The 18,829-nt window shown below is 38.9% G+C and overlaps 2 protein-coding genes and 1 non-coding gene across 3 annotated transcripts; all 3 read left to right on the forward strand.

Annotated features, from left to right (window-relative positions):
• The first annotated feature begins 624 nt into the window (after window positions 1-624).
• Window positions 625-4,168, forward strand: LOC103342608 (phospho-2-dehydro-3-deoxyheptonate aldolase 2, chloroplastic-like). The gene is made up of 5 exons (XM_008246240.3): window positions 625-1,260; window positions 2,158-2,435; window positions 2,888-3,164; window positions 3,388-3,633; window positions 3,752-4,168. Exons 1-5 carry the CDS (start codon window positions 742-744, stop codon window positions 4,025-4,027), a joined length of 1,596 nt encoding a protein of 531 aa, XP_008244462.2. The 5' UTR covers window positions 625-741; the 3' UTR covers window positions 4,028-4,168.
• Window positions 4,169-4,506: 338 nt separating this feature from the next.
• On the forward strand, window positions 4,507-4,578 carry TRNAW-CCA (transfer RNA tryptophan (anticodon CCA)). Its single transcript has one exon. It is a non-coding gene; the product is annotated as a tRNA-Trp (tRNA).
• Window positions 4,579-4,661: 83 nt separating this feature from the next.
• Window positions 4,662-6,414, forward strand: LOC103342607 (uncharacterized). The gene is made up of 2 exons (XM_008246238.2): window positions 4,662-6,097; window positions 6,204-6,414. Exon 1 carries the CDS (start codon window positions 5,020-5,022, stop codon window positions 6,055-6,057), a length of 1,038 nt encoding a protein of 345 aa, XP_008244460.2. The 5' UTR covers window positions 4,662-5,019; the 3' UTR covers window positions 6,058-6,097; window positions 6,204-6,414.
• The last annotated feature ends 12,415 nt before the right edge of the window (window positions 6,415-18,829 follow it).

Below are 18,829 nucleotides of genomic sequence, written 5' to 3' on the forward strand. Positions count from 1 at the left end.
AAATTCAATTAGACACATCTATCTAAGCTTTGAAGTTTGAGCGGCTACCTAAATATAATGGGCAACAATTTCATATTTTAATTGACTATCAAACTAATTCAGATTCAAGAATTTCTCGTGTTCTTGTTTGAATTGAATATAAAATTATGATTGAACACATAAAAACTCTTAAATACCTTTTGAATTCATTAAAATCTCAATTGATTACACTCCTAGACCTTTACTATTATATCCATTATGTCCTGAACCGCTAGACGATGGGGGCATACTGCACGACCGCCATCATCTTGCGGGATTTTTGGCTCAACTTTATCCCAGTTTTGCTGAAGCAACCCCATTTTTCACCTGAATTGGTCAAAATATGCGGAATTTCTTACCTTTCAATAGTTTGGTTCTTTTACAATATGAGTTGGTAAGAAAATTTTCTCATATTTTGAATATATCATCGAATCTTTTTTATTTCCGAAAATAGAAAATTGAACTCTCTTTATCCATGTATACATATAGATAAAGATCATTATTTCACTTTATTAAATAAAAGTTCGTTATAAGAGAATTATAACTCAAGTGAGTATCGAAAGAAGATGATGTGGTGAGGAATTTCTGTAGAGTACATATGAAAAGACATTTGATACTCCCTTTATATAATAAACCGACGGACAAAACAACAGAAAATCTTCTAATAATATCCACCGTCACAGTCTCTGACTGAAAACTGAACACCAGAAAGAACATTCTGATATGGCTCTGACAACCACAGCCACAGGCTCTGCTAATCTCACCACCCCAAACCCCTTCCTCTCCCGTACCACCATCACCCCTCCACCCACAAGCCCTCTCAAGCTCCTCAATCTCCCCAAAAAGCCCAACCCCGCCACCATCGTTGCCTCATCAATCTCCTCTTCCTCTTCTTCTTCTTCTTCTTCCACACTTTCATCCGCCACTGGGCCTCAAGAATGGGCCTTGGACTCGTGGAAATCCAAGCAGGCCCATCAGCTGCCCGTTTACCCGGACCCTGATGAGCTCCGAGCCGTTTTGACCACCTTGGAGACGTTCCCGCCAATCGTGTTCGCCGGAGAGGCGCGGCGGCTAGAGACGTGGCTGGGCAAGGCCGCAATGGGAGAGGCCTTTTTGCTGCAGGGTGGAGACTGCGCTGAGAGCTTCAAGGAGTTCAATGCCAATAACATCAGAGACACCTTCAGGGTCTTCTTGCAGATGGCCATCACTCTCATTTACGGTGCCCAAATGCCCGTCATCAAGGTCCCTTTTTCTTCTTCCTCTGGAATTATCATTTGGGTTTTTGGTGAATTTGTTGGGTTTTTGTTTTGATTATCTGGGTTTTCATTCTTGTCCTTTTAGGATTATTTTATGTTTGCATGGGATTGGCTATGCACTTTTGAGTCTTTTTGTTTATTAATTACATACACATTCTGCTTAATTATCAGTTTAGTGATTTTGTTTTGTGTTGGGTTTTTTTTTTTTTTGGTGGTTGTTTTTGTTGTTGTTGTTGTGGGGTTGGGGGATTAGTGCCCACTATATTGAGAAAAGTATGCCCCACTCACTGTATTGACAAAGGTATTAAATGATTTGTGCATTTAAAAGAAAGGAAAAGAAGTTGTAGGTTTGATATAATTGGGCTTTCATGATATTAGCTATTGAGATGCTGACTGCAACCATCTCCTCAATGCCTATCATGGCTGCGGAAAATATACTGGAAAGAAGTGAAATGTTTGAATCTTATATTGGATTGGGGTGGATTAATGTACTGCAGTACTGGCTGCTGCATACACTCAACAACAATGACAATTGAGTTCACGGTTGCCTTACTAGATTCTTTAGATCATGATTTGTTAGGTTTCACTACAACATACCTAATGGGTTTTTAGGCTTGTTATCCTAAACATTTAAATAGATCTTCCATAGAGAGTGTAGTGTAAAGGGTGATATGGTGGAAATTCGTTTAATCTTTCGCAACAACGTTATGTTGTTGATGATTTTGATTGCAGCTATCCTTGTCATAAGAAATTGGTACTGTAATTGCCAGGAAGTCACTCCCACTTATTAACTAAGTATACCTGTCAGTAAACAAGGCCCACTGATTCGGCATATGCAGCTTCACTGAAAACAGTCTAATCTAATATTTACTTTATATGACAGGTTGGAAGAATGGCAGGCCAGTTTGCAAAGCCTAGGTCTGAACCATTTGAGGTTAAAGATGGTGTGAAACTCCCAAGTTATCGGGGAGACAATATCAATGGTGACGCGTTTGATGAGAAATCCAGAACACCAGACCCACAAAGGTTACTCAGAGCATATCTCCAATCTGTTGGCACTCTGAATCTCCTTCGAGCATTTGCCACTGGTGGGTATGCTGCCATGCAGAGAGTCGCAGATTGGAAGCTTGACTTCGTAGAGCATAGTGAGCAAGGAAACAGGTATAAATCACATCTTGACTTTCATGTGATACTTCCAATTGTGTCCTTTAGTTTTCTTCCATTTAGCCTGCACTTCTGGGAATCTTTTGTCTCTGAATGAGCCAGAAAGTTACATACCAGTCAAGCAAGCAATTGCCATTTTCTCAGGGAGTTAGCACCTCCATTTTAGTGGTCTCAGATGTTATAAGGCATGCCAGAGGTTGCCAAGATTTGGGTTTTGTCATTTAACCAAAGCTTCTCTGGCGTACTTTGCAAATTTAATATTCATCGGCTAAAAATCAAGATGGTGGAGGTAGACACCTAGAAGTTTCTGCTACATTTTCTTATGTGTCCCAGGTTTCCTATTATCATCCCATAGTATTGAATTCTAGATGTGAAATAGTACTTCACTATGCACATTGACGAAGGTTTGTTTCCTGTTGCTTGCAATGATTTTCCCTGGCTGAGGATAGGTACAAGGAACTTGCACAGAGAGTGGATGAAGCTATTGGATTCCTTAATGCTGCAGGGGCTACTGCTGACAATCCAATAATGAATACAGTTGAGTTTTGGGTATCTCATGAATGCCTTCATTTACAGTACGAGCAGGCCTTGACTAGAGAGGATTCAACAACAGGCCACTATTACGACTGTTCTGCACACATGCTTTGGGTAGGCGAGAGGACTCGACAATTGGATGGAGCACATGTTGAATTCCTTCGGGGCGTATCCAATCCTCTTGGCATTAAGGTAAATTAGCTGATACTTTAGAATTCCAAGAGAATAAAATATGGGGATTGTTTTATGAAAATGTTATTTTCGTGATGTTTGTCTTGTTGATTTGTGTATCATAGTTTAGCAATACAAATTTCTTTCTGCATTTTTGTAGTTAGTATGGTGTTGTAGGAGGGGTAAAAAGGTTGCTAAATAGTTTGCCTTCATTAATTAGGCACTGATGTTTGAAATTGTGCAGGTGAGTCATAAGATGGATCCAAAGGAGCTTGTGGAATTGTGTGAAATTCTCAACCCTCATAACAAACCTGGTAGGCTGACAATAATTACCAGGATGGGAGCAGATAATATGCGGATAAAGCTCCCGCATTTGATCAGAGCTGTGCGTCAGGCAGGGCTTATCGTCACATGGGTCAGTGATCCCATGCACGGGAACACTATAAAGGCTCCGTGTGGGCTGAAGACACGGCCATTTGATGCAATCAGGGTAAGTACTAAATCAGTGGAACTAAAACTCTGGTCATTCTATATATTTTATCACAATGTGAGTTGTGAGTTGCTCATCTACTTTACTGATTTCTTGGAGGTGATCTTCCTTGCCTCAGGCTGAATTGAGAGCTTTCTTTGACGTCCATGAACAAGAAGGGAGCTATCCCGGAGGAGTGCATCTGGAGATGACTGGGCAGAATGTGACAGAGTGCATTGGAGGGTCAAAGACTGTGACCGCCAATGACTTGACCTCTCGCTATCACACACATTGTGACCCCAGGCTGAATGCATCCCAGTCACTTGAGCTGGCCTTTTTAATAGCAGATAGGTTGAGGAAAGACAGGTTAAGATCTAAGAATGAGTTTCAGATCAATGGTAGTTCTGCTGCGTAAGCTTTTGCAGTTTTGTTTCGTTTGTCACTTCTTATAGATTTATTTATGTTGTTCTGAAATCTGAAAACATCTTCTGGAATAATGAAATTTTGTATACATAAAAAGGCATGACCGTTGAGGAATTTTTCCCCCCTTTCTTCAGCTGCATTTTATCTTTTCAGTTTTACTAAGTTAAGACAAATGACAGACTAATTATCAGACAAATGAAATTCATACAACTCGAAATGATAAATGTGTTCATGGCATGGGAGGAGGAGCACAATTACAGTGGCTTAAACCAATTTTAACATACCGAAAGATGGTTTCTTTCAGTAGACCAATGGTGCATATGGTGAAGAAAATATTTATACAAAAATAAGACAAATCATGGAATTTATATCAGATTGATAAATGATGCATGAAACACTCAACAACAATGTGTTTTTTGGAATAGATGCCAATCTAATATATAGCAAAAGATGCAAGAAGTCATCAACATGGGATCCGTGGCGCAATGGTAGCGCGTCTGACTCCAGATCAGAAGGTTGCGTGTTCGATTCACGTCGGGTTCAAAATTTTTGTTACTTTTTTCACATTTTTGCTTTTTGAGGCCCCCAAGTCAGAAAGTGCTTTTTCTTATTTTGCCCTTTTTTGAGCTAAAAGCCCAAAGCCAATTTGAAGCCAGAGCAGAAGGGTCTAATCAGATCAGAGAGGCAAAGCAACCACCGCCTGTCCCCCACGACACAAAAAAGCACTTTTTTCCGTAGCGTGGGCTCAGCTGACTGCCAGTAGGGGCGTGGTGGTACAAATTGGCCTATAGGGGCGGAGAGTATAGTTCTCTCTAGTAGCCTTACGGACTCTGCGCACGTTAGCATCACCCACTCCACTGCCCCCACCTCTCTCTCCCTCATTAAATCAACAATGCCATTCCCAACCACCACAACCTTCATTCCTCTCCTAACCTACGCTCCCCTCCTCCTTATCCTACACCCCAACGCAAAGCCAAACCCGCCATGGCCGCGCCCCCCCAACCTAAGCCCCGCAAGTTCCCGCCACCCTGCTGGACCAACGACGAAGCGCAAGCCCTGATCTCCATCTACAAGGATACGTGGTCCGCTCTCGGCCGATCCAATCTCAGAGCCTCCGACTGGGAAACAGTGGCCGCCGCCCTGGCTAGCCGGTGCCCGCTAGTATCGCCGCCCAAGACCGCCATACAGTGCCGCCACAAGATGGAGAAGCTCCGGAAGCGCTACCGGAATGAGAAACAGCGCGGTTCAACGCATCCGGGTCGGTTTCTCTCTACCTGGGATCTTTTTCGGCCCATGTTTGACTTAGAATGTGAGGCTCCTGCTCTTTTTGGGTCCGACCCGGATCGGGAAACCCGGGTAGGTGTTCAATTTGGACGTGGGTTTCGGGTGAGAAAGGATGAAAATGATAGGTATTTGGCTGAATCTGATCAGAACTTGAGCGACCCAGATGAGGAAACCCGGAAAGGTTCTGGCGTTGGAGGTGGGTTTCGGGTCAACGCTGGTGTTCGTGGTAAAGGAAGGGAGAATTCTATCTTTTCAGCCGGTTTTGATCGATATGTGAGTCGTGGAAATGATGGGGCTCGTGGGTTTCCTGTAAAATCGTCGGGTGATAGGAATTTGGGGCCTTCAGAATTTAGGAGCAAGAGTTATGGTAAAACTTGTAATGAGAAGTTTAGCCCCAAGCTGAACTATAAGCGTGATTGCGGCTATGGAGCTGGTACAATAAGTGGGTTTTATAAGAAATTTAGAGGGGGTTTGGATTCTGATGGCGTTGGAAAAGAGGTGGAGGATCCGATTGGACAGATGGCTTCATCGGTTGAGTTTTTGGGAGAAGTGTTTTTGAAGATGGAGAAGAAGAAGATGGAGATGGCAAGGGATATTGTAAAGATGAGGATGGAGATGGAAATGAGGCAAAATGAGCTCATAATGGAGTCACAGAAGCAGGTTTTGGCTGCCTGTGTGGATGCATTGTTGGAAAGCAAGAAGAAGAAGAAGATGAAGGTGGTGTCATCTGATTCCTAGATATGGGGCTGAGGCAACCTGCTATTTTGCTCTTCATTCTGTAAGTTCTCTTTTGATTTGAATGCTAAATCAGCCTCATGTTCCACTTCTTTTTATTTATTTTTTTAAATTTGATGAATGATTTTTTCATGTTTTGTGTTGTGTAGGTAAATGGGAAGGATTGTACAATAGGATGGATGATGTGCCTTAACAAGAAGATTGATTTGTAGGCTAATGTTCTTAGTTGTTATAGGTTGGTGAATTTGGCTAATTTATTTTGTGACTGATTCACTGATTCAAGGTTTGGAAGCTGTTAGTTGGTAGACTTGTGGGATTATGACTTTAATCTTCTAACAGTGAAATGCTTTTGTGTTTCAATTCTATATTGTTAGATGCCCTCTTCTTCATTTGTTATGGTTTTGGCAATCAGGCAAAATATTCCATATATAAAAGAGAAATAATGGTAATTATCTCATCAATCAATGCATATGAAGATCAGAAGATGTACTTCATAAGATATAAACAATTTTCACATGTATCTAAGAACATTCATAAATGCGTTCGAGGTTCTATGATCAATTTTCTCCTCTCCATGAAAAAAAAAATTACAAATAATTTTATTTGAGTAGACGTGTTTTTTTTTTCTTTCAAAAAAAGGGGTAAAATAATGTTTTCAATTTAGTAGTCTTGTACTTCGTAAACATTAAAGTGGGTTATCACAAGTTATTGCAAAGAAAAAAGAAAAAGAAAAAAATCAATTGTGGCAATGGCTGCTGTGGATAGAGAGAGAATAATGGCATATAAAATATTGAACACTGAAGCTCCACTTTTATTGAACCATGGACTTATTTCAGTACAATCACATCATAGATGTGCCTTGTTCCAACCACATTGATTGATATGTTGTACATAATTATTGGGGGCTAGGAGCTTTGATAGGGCAACATCATAAATGTGCCTTGCCCCAAGCACTACAAAAATGTGCCTTGTTCCAACCACATTGCATTGTACATAATTATTAGGGGCTAGGAGCTTTGATGTTGCCCCAAGCATAGTTGAACACATAGCTGCAGTAGCAATGTATAGGTGCCAATGCAATTTTGGTAACATTAATTGATCATCTGCACTTGCATATGAAGTCGATATTAAAAGTACCATAATCCACAAACAGCTTGCTTGCACACTCTTCATCTCCATTTTCGAAAATTTCGTAGTTTTTGAATACAATCTCGACTTATGAACACTTTTATAGAAATTGTTGTACTTCAAAATATCTCGGCAAATCCAAGGATTCGAACATACTTTCTATAGGTTTCATTGTCTAAACCTACCATTGAATTATTTAGGCAAGTATGTATAATTAGATATTTACAGATTTTATTCCCAACTTACAAAATTTCATGTGTTGCATTATGGTTTTGGGTAGGGGATTTAATCAAACCCAGCCCAAAACTTAAATCCACGTTGGTGATATGACATTTCTCGCTTCCGGCGTGTGTGCTAATGCCATAATTACTTCCAGCAGCTTTTTACGGTTTCCAGGTAGGTGCTTCATTTAAAAAATTATTTTCCTTTCTTCCCTCTCCTTCTCTCAATTTCTTTCTCATGTGCATGCAAACTCAAGCCTTTCACGTAGGCGTGGGCACGGTCCGGTTTGACCCTCAAACCATGGCCGAATTGTAACACCCCGACTCCAAATTTATCCCATGTTTTAATTAATTTGAGTGAAATTAATAATTTATCCGTGGGATAGGGGTATTTTAGTTATTTTCTTATCCGGAAGGAATTTGGGAGTTCCGGATGTACCGCTGCGGGGCATTTTAGTCTAAATTTGAGATTAAACTCACTTAATTCCAATATTTTCACATCAAACCAAATTCATAAAATACTCAATAAAGTCACACAACTTAATAAGATTTTCCACAAAAATAATAAAACAAAGTATTATTTTTGAGGTTATTACATAATTAGACCATAATACGTTTTAAGAAATAATTTAAAAAATAATAAGTATCAAAAAGATATTTTTTAAAGGATGGTATAAATAAATATGTAAATGTTTGGTGATGTGTTCAAGAAAAACATGATTATATTTGGTGGTAGTAGTACGATTATGTTTCGTGATATGATTATGTTTAGTGATATGATATATTGTTCATCTTATTTATATATATATATATATATATATAAAAATAATTTTATTTGAGGGACGCCCTTTAGGTACCCTACAATTTTTTTCAATGATCAAAACCATCTATTTTTTAGGTCTTCATTCATAGATCATCCTTACAAAAAATTAGACAATTTGGAAACCGTTTCGACATCCAATTGTGTCCTACAAAATCAATGAACACGGTGCTTCAAGAAAGTACTAAAATTTCAATAACTCAATTGAATGATCAAATGATATCGGATTCAAGTGATTTTTTGTAGAGATGATCTTTGAATGAGTATCTACAAAATAGATGGTTTGGATTAGTGAAATACAATCCATAGTGGCCCTACAAGGGGTGTCCCTCAAATAAGCTTATTTGAGGGATCCTCAATGGAAGCTCTCTGTATATATATATATAATTGTTGTATTAATAATTGACACAAATTAATGTGCTAATCATCCAATTATAAACTAGGAATGAGTAAAGAAAAGTAAATGAAATGAAACAAATTATATATGTGATTTAAGTGATATAATCCTAATCCTAAATTCTTATTTATACATAATTATATATCTATGCCTAACGGGCCGTCATCGCCCACCAAATGATGAGGCCTAACCGGAGAGCACGGCGAGATGAGTTCGAGACACGAAATCGAGTTATAACGAGAGTTACGATCGAATGAAACTCGGCATGATCGTAAATATTTAGAAAAGGGATTTTTGATAAAAGACACCCTCATCTCTCTCTCTCTCTCTCTCTCTCTCTCTCTCTCTCTCTCTCGCCGCGGCCACCAAAGTCGTATAAAATCTATCCTTTTCTCATGCCATCGATATGGAAATCTATCATTTCCTCATGATCTACCGATGGATGGGTAGGATTTCGTTAATTTTGAGCCTAGATTATCTGATTTTTGAGTTAAGGTTCGGCCGGTTTTGAGTTAGCAATTCCGCCACTTCCGGTCAGTTTTTGGGTATGCCCAAGAACAAAAGTGGCTCGAATAGGGTTTTACATCTAGGATAGGAAGATTGGCCTGCGGTTTGGAGTTTTTCGGCCGAAAATTACTCAAGGCACCCATGCCTGTGGCTGCGCGTGGGCTAGGAAATGGACCGGCTCAAGGTTCCAAAATGATCTCCTGGTTCTCACGAGCGAGTAGGATTTAGCGGATCTCAATTTGGATATCATTAGAGTCCCGAACGGATATCGCATATCGCGCATTATCCGAGTTCGCTAGTTTTGGACCGTTGGATGGTCTTGAGTTTATTATAGATTAATTTGGACATCCTTAGGATCATGTAGGATTTGATGGATCGTAAAACGGAGTTCCGGATACTCTAAAATGCCAACCCTAGGGCTAGGGTTTTAATAATAGTCCGATCGTGCGATCGTGAGCGATCCGACCGTCCGATCTGGACCAAACTTACAGGACGAGTGTCCTAAACCATGTAGCATTCATAGAAACTGTCGGATTGAAATTTGGAGGTCATGGGCCAGCGGGCCCGTTTGACCAAGGTTGGGTAGTTCGACCCGGGGTTGACCGTGAGAATTCCTAGGTAGTGTTACCTTCCTAGGAAGATTAAAATGACCGTAGTGACGGGTCTTGATTGTATGTTGGTTATGTGGGATTTGGATATTAGTTACGGTTCAGAATTGGGGGATTATTGGATGCTATTCCAAGGTCGAGATTTACGAAATAAAGGATTATATGTGATGAATGTAATTATGTATGTATACGAAGGTATTAAAGAGTATAGAATGTCAGTTTGGAGTGCTATACGCACTACCCTCTGTACCTCCTCGGATGTTGACAGACCCCATACACGTGGCCGTGCGTCCCGACGTATGATGTGAGATATGATTGTGTGTGGGCTGGTGAGAATGTAGCCAGGCCCAGTGTTGAGGTCGCACGTGTTGTAGGAGTAGCCGACGATGATGACAGACCCCATACGTGGCCGAGTGCGTCCCACGATGAGGGGAGATATGATTGTGTGGCTGGTGAGAATGTAGCCAGCCCAAAGTGAACATTATGATGGTCGGTGAGAATGTAGCCAGCCCAAAGTGAACAGATGATGGCTAGTGAGAATGTAGCCAGGCCTAAAGTGAATAGTATGATGACTGGTGATAATGTAGCCAGGCCCAAAGAGAGCAGTATGATATGCTTGTGAGGTCGCACATGTCGTAGGAGTAGCCGGCTGTTGATTGCACTCCCATACGAGGCCGGCCCCGTCGTATGAGGGGAGCTATGTGATTGTGTTTGGTGTGTTGTGATGGATAAATCCTAGAATGTATGAATTTGTATGGTTGTAATGGTTTAGTTGATATTAGGAGCCAGGATTAATACGAAAGAACTACGTGTGGCTTGATCCCTCAGAAAGGGTATGTAGGCATCCTGAAGTTACTAGGTGCAGCCGCGGGTTAAACCTCACTTAGGTTGTGTTGTGAGGCTAGTTTTGGAACTTAGTTGAATTGAGGCTTGTCTTGGGGACTAAGTGAGTGAAGGTGTGCATAAATAGCTTTTGAATTTGTTATATGCATGTTTGATGCATTAAGTTATTTTAAAAACATTGTGGGCAGTTCTGCTAGAATCATTTGAAGGCCGGAGGCCATTTGTGTAAATTGCATGAGATTATATTGTGCGTGCTGCCGGTTGGGTTATAAAATGTGTTTCATGCAGGTGGAAATTTGGGAAATGTTAAATTTACAGGGAAGACTCTGCCGAAATTTCGCCAGAAAGTCTCGTGCCCTTAATCCTCTCTGGTAAACGAAGACATAGTTTTAAGGAGTGAACCCGGCGTGGGTGTGATGCCGGGGTCTCCGCAAGGTTCATTTCGGGTTCCGGGAAATTCGGGACGAGTCTTGTCACGAACCAATTATATTTTCACGGTCCGATGTGGTTCGGTTTCACCTAAAATCAAAATGAAAACCAAACCAAACCAAACCAAACCATTCATGACCGGTTTGGTGCGGTTTGGTTCGGCCGGTTTAGGCATCAAACAACATGTCTTACAGTAACATGCAAATGCTGCCAAAGTAAAACAAAGTTAACAAGAAAGTTAACCAAATTTCCTGTAAACTAAGGGGTTTCCTTCCTCCCAATGTAACCAAAAAAAGTAACATCAAAGTTAACCAAATTTCCAGTAAAACAAAGTTCAACATACAATCCCACATTTGCATACAAATAGAAATAAGCTTCAATGGCTGCCAATTGATTAATATAATTCTTATGTAAATAGAAATAAGACACGTTGATAAAACTTCAATGGCTGCCAATAGAAATAATACAATTGATTAATACAATTCTTAGCTTCAATAGAAATAAGCTTCAATGGCTGCCACATCTTGATAAAACTCACGTCTCTGATAAAGATTTCATAGTGTTCTTGTGTAGATTTGAGACAACAATTCTTGCAGCCAACTGCATGAAATTCAAACAAATGTATATTAACTCCATAGATCTCACAATTCTTGATGTCAACTACAAACAAAATACAGATGGTCAGACACCAAACAAAGATCGCATAAATCATTTGATGATTCACAAAACAAAAACCAAAATAGTACAAAAATAAACTGTAGCAATTAGAGCAATAATAGAAAATTGAACTACAAAATACCGATCTTAATTAAAAAAACAAACAAATTCAAACACACTTAGAGACAAACACAAAAATGAAGCAAAATACCAGATCAGTAGTCTAAAGACAAGAATTGATGGGTGTTTGTATATATAGGCTCATGCATGAACAAAGTAACAGCCTATCGCAACATTGCTTTTATTGGTTGCATACCTGTTGGGATAATCAACAACTACACCCCCAACAAATCCAGCACGCATTGCAGAACTCAAAATAAGCTCGCGCTGGTCCAGATTTTCAGGACAAACTAGAAATGCTGCTCTTGCTCCCCTTGCTAAGCATCTGTACAATGATCCAAGGAAAGCCCTGCAAAAGAAAGAGAGATATGATGAGGAGTGCAGAGCAGAGAGAGAGAGAGAGAGAGAGAGAGAGAGATGATTAGAGGGAGTTGCGGCTAGGGTTGAAACGAAGGAAGAAGAGAGAGAGGCTCAGGCAAATGGAAGGGAGAGAGAATGGAGTTCGTGAGTATTAGTTTTGGAGTCCAATTAGGTGTGCTAGGGTACATGGTACACTTTCAAATAACCACTCAAGCCTTGCCACATGTAAATTAAATTAAACAAATAATAAATTGATTTATAATCGGTTTGGTTTGGTTTAGGACAGTTTTCAAAACTCCCAAACCGCAGCTGAACCAAACCATATTGGTTCGGATCGGTTTTTCAAACCAATATAATCGTTCGGTCGGATTGATGCCCATGTCACATCTCGGATCGGCTTCGGTAGACGATATTGTCCGCTGGCCTCCTTTCGCCCTAACGGTTGTGTTTTTGGGAGCTTATGAGCAACTTCCCAGTGGTCACCCATCCTGGGATTGCTATAGCCCCCAACTCGCTTAACTTTGGAGTTCCTATGACTTCGGCCGTGAGCTCCCAAAAGCTTTGTGCTAGATGAAGGCGGGCATGTACATATAAGGTACATCACCCTCTCCGTGGTCGATGTGGATGTTACACCACCTCTTAGGGCCCGACGCCTCGTCGGCACACTCGCACTACACGGCAAGGTGGCTGATACCAAATTGTCATATCCCAGGATCGGCTCCGCGTAGCACGATATTGTTCACTTTGGGCCCTCCTCTCGCCCTCACGGTTTTGTTTTTGGGAGCTCATGAGCAACTTCCCAGTGGGTCATCCATCCGGGGATTGCTCTAGCCCACAACTCGCTTAACTTTGGAGTTCCCATGACTTCGAAGTCCGTGAGCTCCCAAAAGGCCTCGTGCTAGATGAAGGCTGACATGTACATATAAGGTACATCACCCTCTCTCCGTTGGTCGATGTGGGATGTTACAATGTGAAGAAAGAGGTCTAGAACCAGGACTAGTCCAAGTTGCAGTCAAACCTCTAACCAGATTAGGATTAAAAGCTTCTGTCCTTCTCTGCCTTAGAGATGCTAGGTTCACGAATTTCAACGACAGTACGTTAGGATTAATTGAATCCAGTTTATTTAATGGTCCAGTACACTTCGATTGTTACCCAGATTTTACTGTAAGTCTTAGTGATCCCCATATTTTGAAAACATTAACCTTAAATATTGAGACTTCCGGGTATCAAGTCCTACCAGGAACACAACCATTAGCCTTAATTTACAGAATCTATTATAAAGTCACTGGAACTAATATGAATTTCAAGCCCTTAATAAAAGCCCAAAAGATCAAACTCTATTAATTCAAAGTAGCAAACTGAGGCCAATATTCGGGTACCTCACACAATCAAGTGGTTAGATGTCACCCTTCCTTCTGAGTGGATACTCACCACTGAAAGTCAACCAACTCCAGTTCAGCATGATCTAAATAATCTAGATTATGTGCAACAATATTTAGATGGCACTGTCAAAATTAGTTTTGGAAATCAACTTCCACAAAAATCCACAGTCCAAATACATCAGTTACCTACCCCTGGTCAATCCCAGAGGCATATTCCTGCAAGGCATTCCTTTGCAGCATCATCCTTAACTCTAGAACGAGACCTAGAGTTAGAAAAAGCCATGATAGATTTCAAACTAGAATCTTTGAGAAAAACTTCCCAAGTTAATCACCTGTTATGGTAAGACACTAGATAAGGGAAAAGAAAAATCTGAGTCTCCTGAGTCACCAACCCAAACTGACTTTGAAGCCGAAGATTTTACAGTCATCAATAACCAACTAAGAACACTCAATAAAAAATTTGTCATTAACTGGACAGCTTTAGATTGTCATCTTAGAGCCCTAGAAAATCAAAATAGAAGAGACAATTACCACCAAGCTTATCCCAGTAAAGAACAGCGTCAACAAATCTTTAACGAATGGAAAGATTACATGCGCACAGCCAAATCATAAATTTTTTATCTTGATTTTGTTGATATTGGTGGGACAAACACCTAACCACAAAGTCAAAAAACCAAATAATTCATGCAGTCAAAATCAACGAAGATGGTCTACCTATATTTGACGAACAAATAGGTCAAGGTATAGAAGATGGAGTCAACACTTTATTCTATACAATAATTGAACATTTCATTGGAACACCTAGTAATACTACTGCTAGAATTCACGATCAGCTTAGTAATCTCAGATGTCCTAAGTTGTCTAATTTTAGATGGTATAAAGATGTTTTCATCTCCCGAGTCATGCTTAGAGATGATAGTAATCAGCCGTTTTGGAAAGAAAAATTTGTTAATGGTCTTCCAAACTTATTTGCTCACAAAATTCGCACAGTCCTTAGTAATGAACAAGGTCACATTGATTGGGATAATTTAACATATGGAAACATAACAAGAACAATTAACCAAGTTGGAATGAAAATGTGTGTTGATTTTAAAATTGGCCGTCAAATACAGTTTGATAGAAAATCCGCCAAGTATGAATTATGAAATTTCTGTGAACAATACAGTCTTACTAGTATTCCTCCTTCCAGAAAAACTAAACCCAGTCGACAAATAAGTAAAAGTCGTTATTATTCTCGCAGGAAACACGCCTTTAGAAATAATGATGAAAGTAGAGAATTTTACAGTAAAAAGAAGTTTAGTTCGCGTAAAAATTGGTCAAAAGCACCGAAAAGGGAAAAGAATAATCGCTTTAAAAAAAATTCCGACAAAAGAAAAGTGAAATGTTATAAATGTTAGAAGTATGGTCACTATTCTAATGAGTGTAAAGTAAAAGACACAATCAAACAATTAAAAATTACGGATGAAGAAAAAGACAAGTTGATAAAATCTAGTTCTCCCCAAATTCAGTTTGGTTGTAAAGACAAATGCTGTAATAGAATAAAATTTATTTCTGTCCTCACCAAACAAGAAGAACAAGAAGAATTGTTAATTGATTTAATCAGTAAAATTGAAAATCCTGAGCTAAAATCTGAATACTTAAGAAAGTTACGAAAAGTCATTAGCCAAGAAAGTCCAAGCCAGTCTGTTACCCAACCAATAAGTTTGAACAATACTTTAGAAAAATTTAATCGAAAGAAATATGTCACTCTGCAAGATCTGCAATTAGAAGTTAAAATAGTCAAAAAGAGATAATTGAGTTGAAACAAATGAGTCACAAGTTGCAAGCTGAAAATTATGAAATAAAACAAGATTTAATAAATCTAATGGAAAAAGAAAGCTCTTGAATCTAGGAGTCAACCAGAGAGTCCTAATAACTCAGATGTTGAACCTTCAAACAATGAACAAGCCATCAATCTAATCAAACACGTTAATTTCAGAAAATGGTATTCTAAAATTACAATATTCGTCAAAAAATTTGAGCTTAATATAGTTACCTTATTTGATTCAGGAGCCGACCTTAACTATATTCAGGAAGGTCTAATTCCCACTAAGTTTTTTAAGAAGTCTATATAATCATTAAGTATTGCTTAAGGAAAGTCACTCTAGTTGAACTATGAAATCCCTAAAGCCCATGTTTGCCAAAACATAATTTGCTTTAAAACTTCATTTGTCTTAGTCAAAAATATCACTGATGAAGTCATTTTAGGTTTACCGTTTATAGCCTTACTGTACATTTCCAGGTAGAATATGATGGTGTCATCTCTACTTATTTAGGAGAGTCAATAAAATTTGAATTTCTAACTAAGCCTGAATTGCATATAATCTGAAAGCTCTAAAAAAAATTCAGTTTTGAAAACAGTCAAATTAATTCATAATAAAAATAAGCAATTAGTTTCCCTTAAAGAAGAAGTCAAATTCAAAAGAGTTGAACAATAGCTTAATAGTGAATCCTTACAATTACAAATTCAAAAGTTCAAAAATAAATTAAAAAATAAAGTTTGTTCTGATTTGCCTAACACTTTTTGGCACAGGAAACAACGTGTTGTTAGTCTTCCTTACATCAAAACCTTTAGTGAAAAAAATATCTCTACTAAAGCTAGGCCAATCCAAATGAGTCAAGAAATAATGGAGTTTTGTAAAACTGAAATAACTGAGTTGCTTCAAAAAGGAATAATTCGTAAGAGCAAGTCGCCTTGGTCTTGTCCTGCTTTCTATGTCCAGAAAAATGTTGAGTTAGAAAGAGGAGCTCCAAGATTAGTTATTAATTACAAGCCCCTTAATACGGTCTTGGAATGGATTAGGTATCCAATACCTAATAAAAGAGACTTAATCAATAGACTAGAAAAAGCAGTCGTTTTTTCTAAATTTGATATGAAGAGTGGTTTCTGGCAAATCCAAATAGACGAGTCAGATAGGTATAAGACTGCATTTGTCACTCCTTTTGGTCATTATGAATGGAATGTAATGCCTTTTGGTCTGAAAAATGCCCATAGTAAGTTTCATAATATAATGAATGAGATATTTAACCCCTTTAGTCATTTCTCTATTGTTTATATTGATGATGTTCTAATCTTTTCCCAGTCGATAGAACAACATTGGAAGCATCTGCATATGTTTCTCCAGATAGTCAAACAAAATGGTCTAGTTGTTTCTGCCAAGAAAATCAAGTTGTTCCAAACCAATGTTAGATTTCTTGGTTTTAATATATGTCAGTCACAGATCAGCCCAATAGATCGAGTTATCCAATTTACAGATAAATTTCCATATCAAATTCTTGATAAGAGTCAGCTCCAGAGGTTTCTAGGATCTCTTCATTATGTATCTAATTTTTATCAAAATCTGAGAAAACAATGTAAGCCTTTATTTGATAGGTTGCAGGATAATCCCTCCTTGGTCTCCTGTCCACACAGAAATTGTCAGACAAATCAAAGTCCATGTCAAGACACTCCCCTGTCTTGGTATTCCTTCAGTTGATTCCTACAAAATAGTTGAAACCGATGCCTCTGATATTGGTTATGGAGATATTCTCAAACAGAGAGTCAACCCAAATAACCCAGAACAAATCATTCGCTTTCATTCTGGAATTTGGACCTAGTCGTAAATTTAATTATCGTACTATTAAAAAAGAAATATTATCCATAGTATTATGTATTTCTAAATTTCAAGATGATTTACTTAATCAAAAATTCTTATTACGAGTTTGTTGTAAATCTGCAAAGCATGTTTTAGAAAAAGACGTTCAAAACATTGCATCCAAACTGATTTTTTGCACGATGGCAAAGTATTTTGAGTATTTTTTTATTTTGATATTGAATTTCTGAGAGGAAGTGAGAATTCAATTCTTGACTTTCTTACTAGAGAATTCCTGCAGGATCATCAATGACACCCAAAAAAGACAAGCAAAAAGAGTCAGCTAGTCAACCTAGTCAGCCAAGTTGTCCCAGTTGCTCAAAGTCCTTCCCTCTTCCATGAATGCAGTTAAATCAGAATCGCCCTCTCAAATCGTCCCTTTCCCAGGATGTTCTCCAATTCAAGTCAGAAATCGATTCACCATCTAGGAACCACAGTTCGCCAAATCCGCCCCAATTATCAATCTGCTCTAGTCTCCAGTTATGATCCATTCCAGATCACTCCCCCAGTTGCCCAATCCTCCCAGTCGCCTGCTATCCTCCCAAAGTCATCACCTTATGTCCTCAAAGATAAGTCTCACGTCTTTATAATTGAACCAATTTATGGCGGCATTTCTGATCCCATTACAATTGTCAAATCTTATTTTCCTCCTAATTGCCATTTTCTTCCTCCTAGTCCTTACAAAAGTCTTTCCTTTTATAGGGACATTCTAGTTGAAACAAAATCAGTTGAAATCAAGCCCATAAAAGACCGAGAAAAACCTCAAGTAATCCTCTATCATTCCCTCTACATCCACAAAATACTAAGCCAAGAAGAATTCAATCGCCACCCTTATGAATTGAAACACCTCCAGTCCACTCATCCATACAACTATGCCGATTATATCGAAGCATGGTACTCCATTTTCCTTTACCAGAAAGTTGACTTCAGCCACTCTTGGTTCATCAATTTTGATAGTAAATTCAAGAGTCCATTCCCTTATTGGTTTCTTCATTGGTGGGAAAGCCATGGCCCAATAGCCAACATCCTCCCTACTAAAGTTCATAATTTGACCAATTATTTTGCTAGTAAATACAAATTTAATAAACAGCAGTTGTTTTTTCCCAAATTACTCCTTTTCATTGCCAGTACAAGGTTCCCTGGATATTGAAATGGTCTTATCATGCAAATTAGGAATCCAGAATTATGTCTTGCCAATTTTCAGTCAAATGGTGGCATAAGTTCCAAGTTGACAAAATTGCAGAATATGTTTACAGAGATTTTCCCCATGCCACAAATTCTCCTAAGCCTCAGCCAGCTTCTCCTGTTAGTTATATTCATTCTTCTCTCTCAGTCGAGGGAAAATCGAAAGTCGAATTACAGGAAATTGCTCACCAGTTGATTATCCAAGCCTCCTAGATGAATGATGATGAGGACAATAACAATGACAACTCACCTGCGTCTCAATCATCATCCAGCTGTCTTCCTAATTAGAGTCCTTCCCAACCACGTAGGTGGAGCGACTATCAAGATTCCCGAGACCCTTATGTAGCTTATTATTTGAATTATGACTAAGCTGCCGACAAGTCAAAGTTACCTAGGTGAAAGTAACCGTTAAAGCATTCAGTAAAAGCAGTCCAAAACTTTCTTATG

Source organism: Prunus mume, linkage group LG7, assembly GCF_029339155.1.
Source record: "Prunus mume cultivar Tortuosa linkage group LG7, ASM2933915v1, whole genome shotgun sequence".
NCBI lineage: Eukaryota > Viridiplantae > Streptophyta > Magnoliopsida > Rosales > Rosaceae > Prunus > Prunus mume.

What these genes read in the sequence shown, in the direction of transcription:
- LOC103342608 (XM_008246240.3), top strand. Translation starts at nt 742, where the DNA reads ATGGCTCTGACAACCACAGCCACAGGCTCTGCTAATCTCACCACCCCA. An exon ending in CATAGTGAGCAAGGAAACAG is followed by an intron (nt 2,436 to 2,887) that starts GTATAAATCACA and finishes GGCTGAGGATAG; the next exon opens with GTACAAGGAACTTGCACAGA. An exon ending in GGCCATTTGATGCAATCAGG is followed by an intron (nt 3,634 to 3,751) that starts GTAAGTACTAAA and finishes TCCTTGCCTCAG; the next exon opens with GCTGAATTGAGAGCTTTCTT.
- LOC103342607 (XM_008246238.2), top strand. Translation starts at nt 5,020, where the DNA reads ATGGCCGCGCCCCCCCAACCTAAGCCCCGCAAGTTCCCGCCACCCTGC.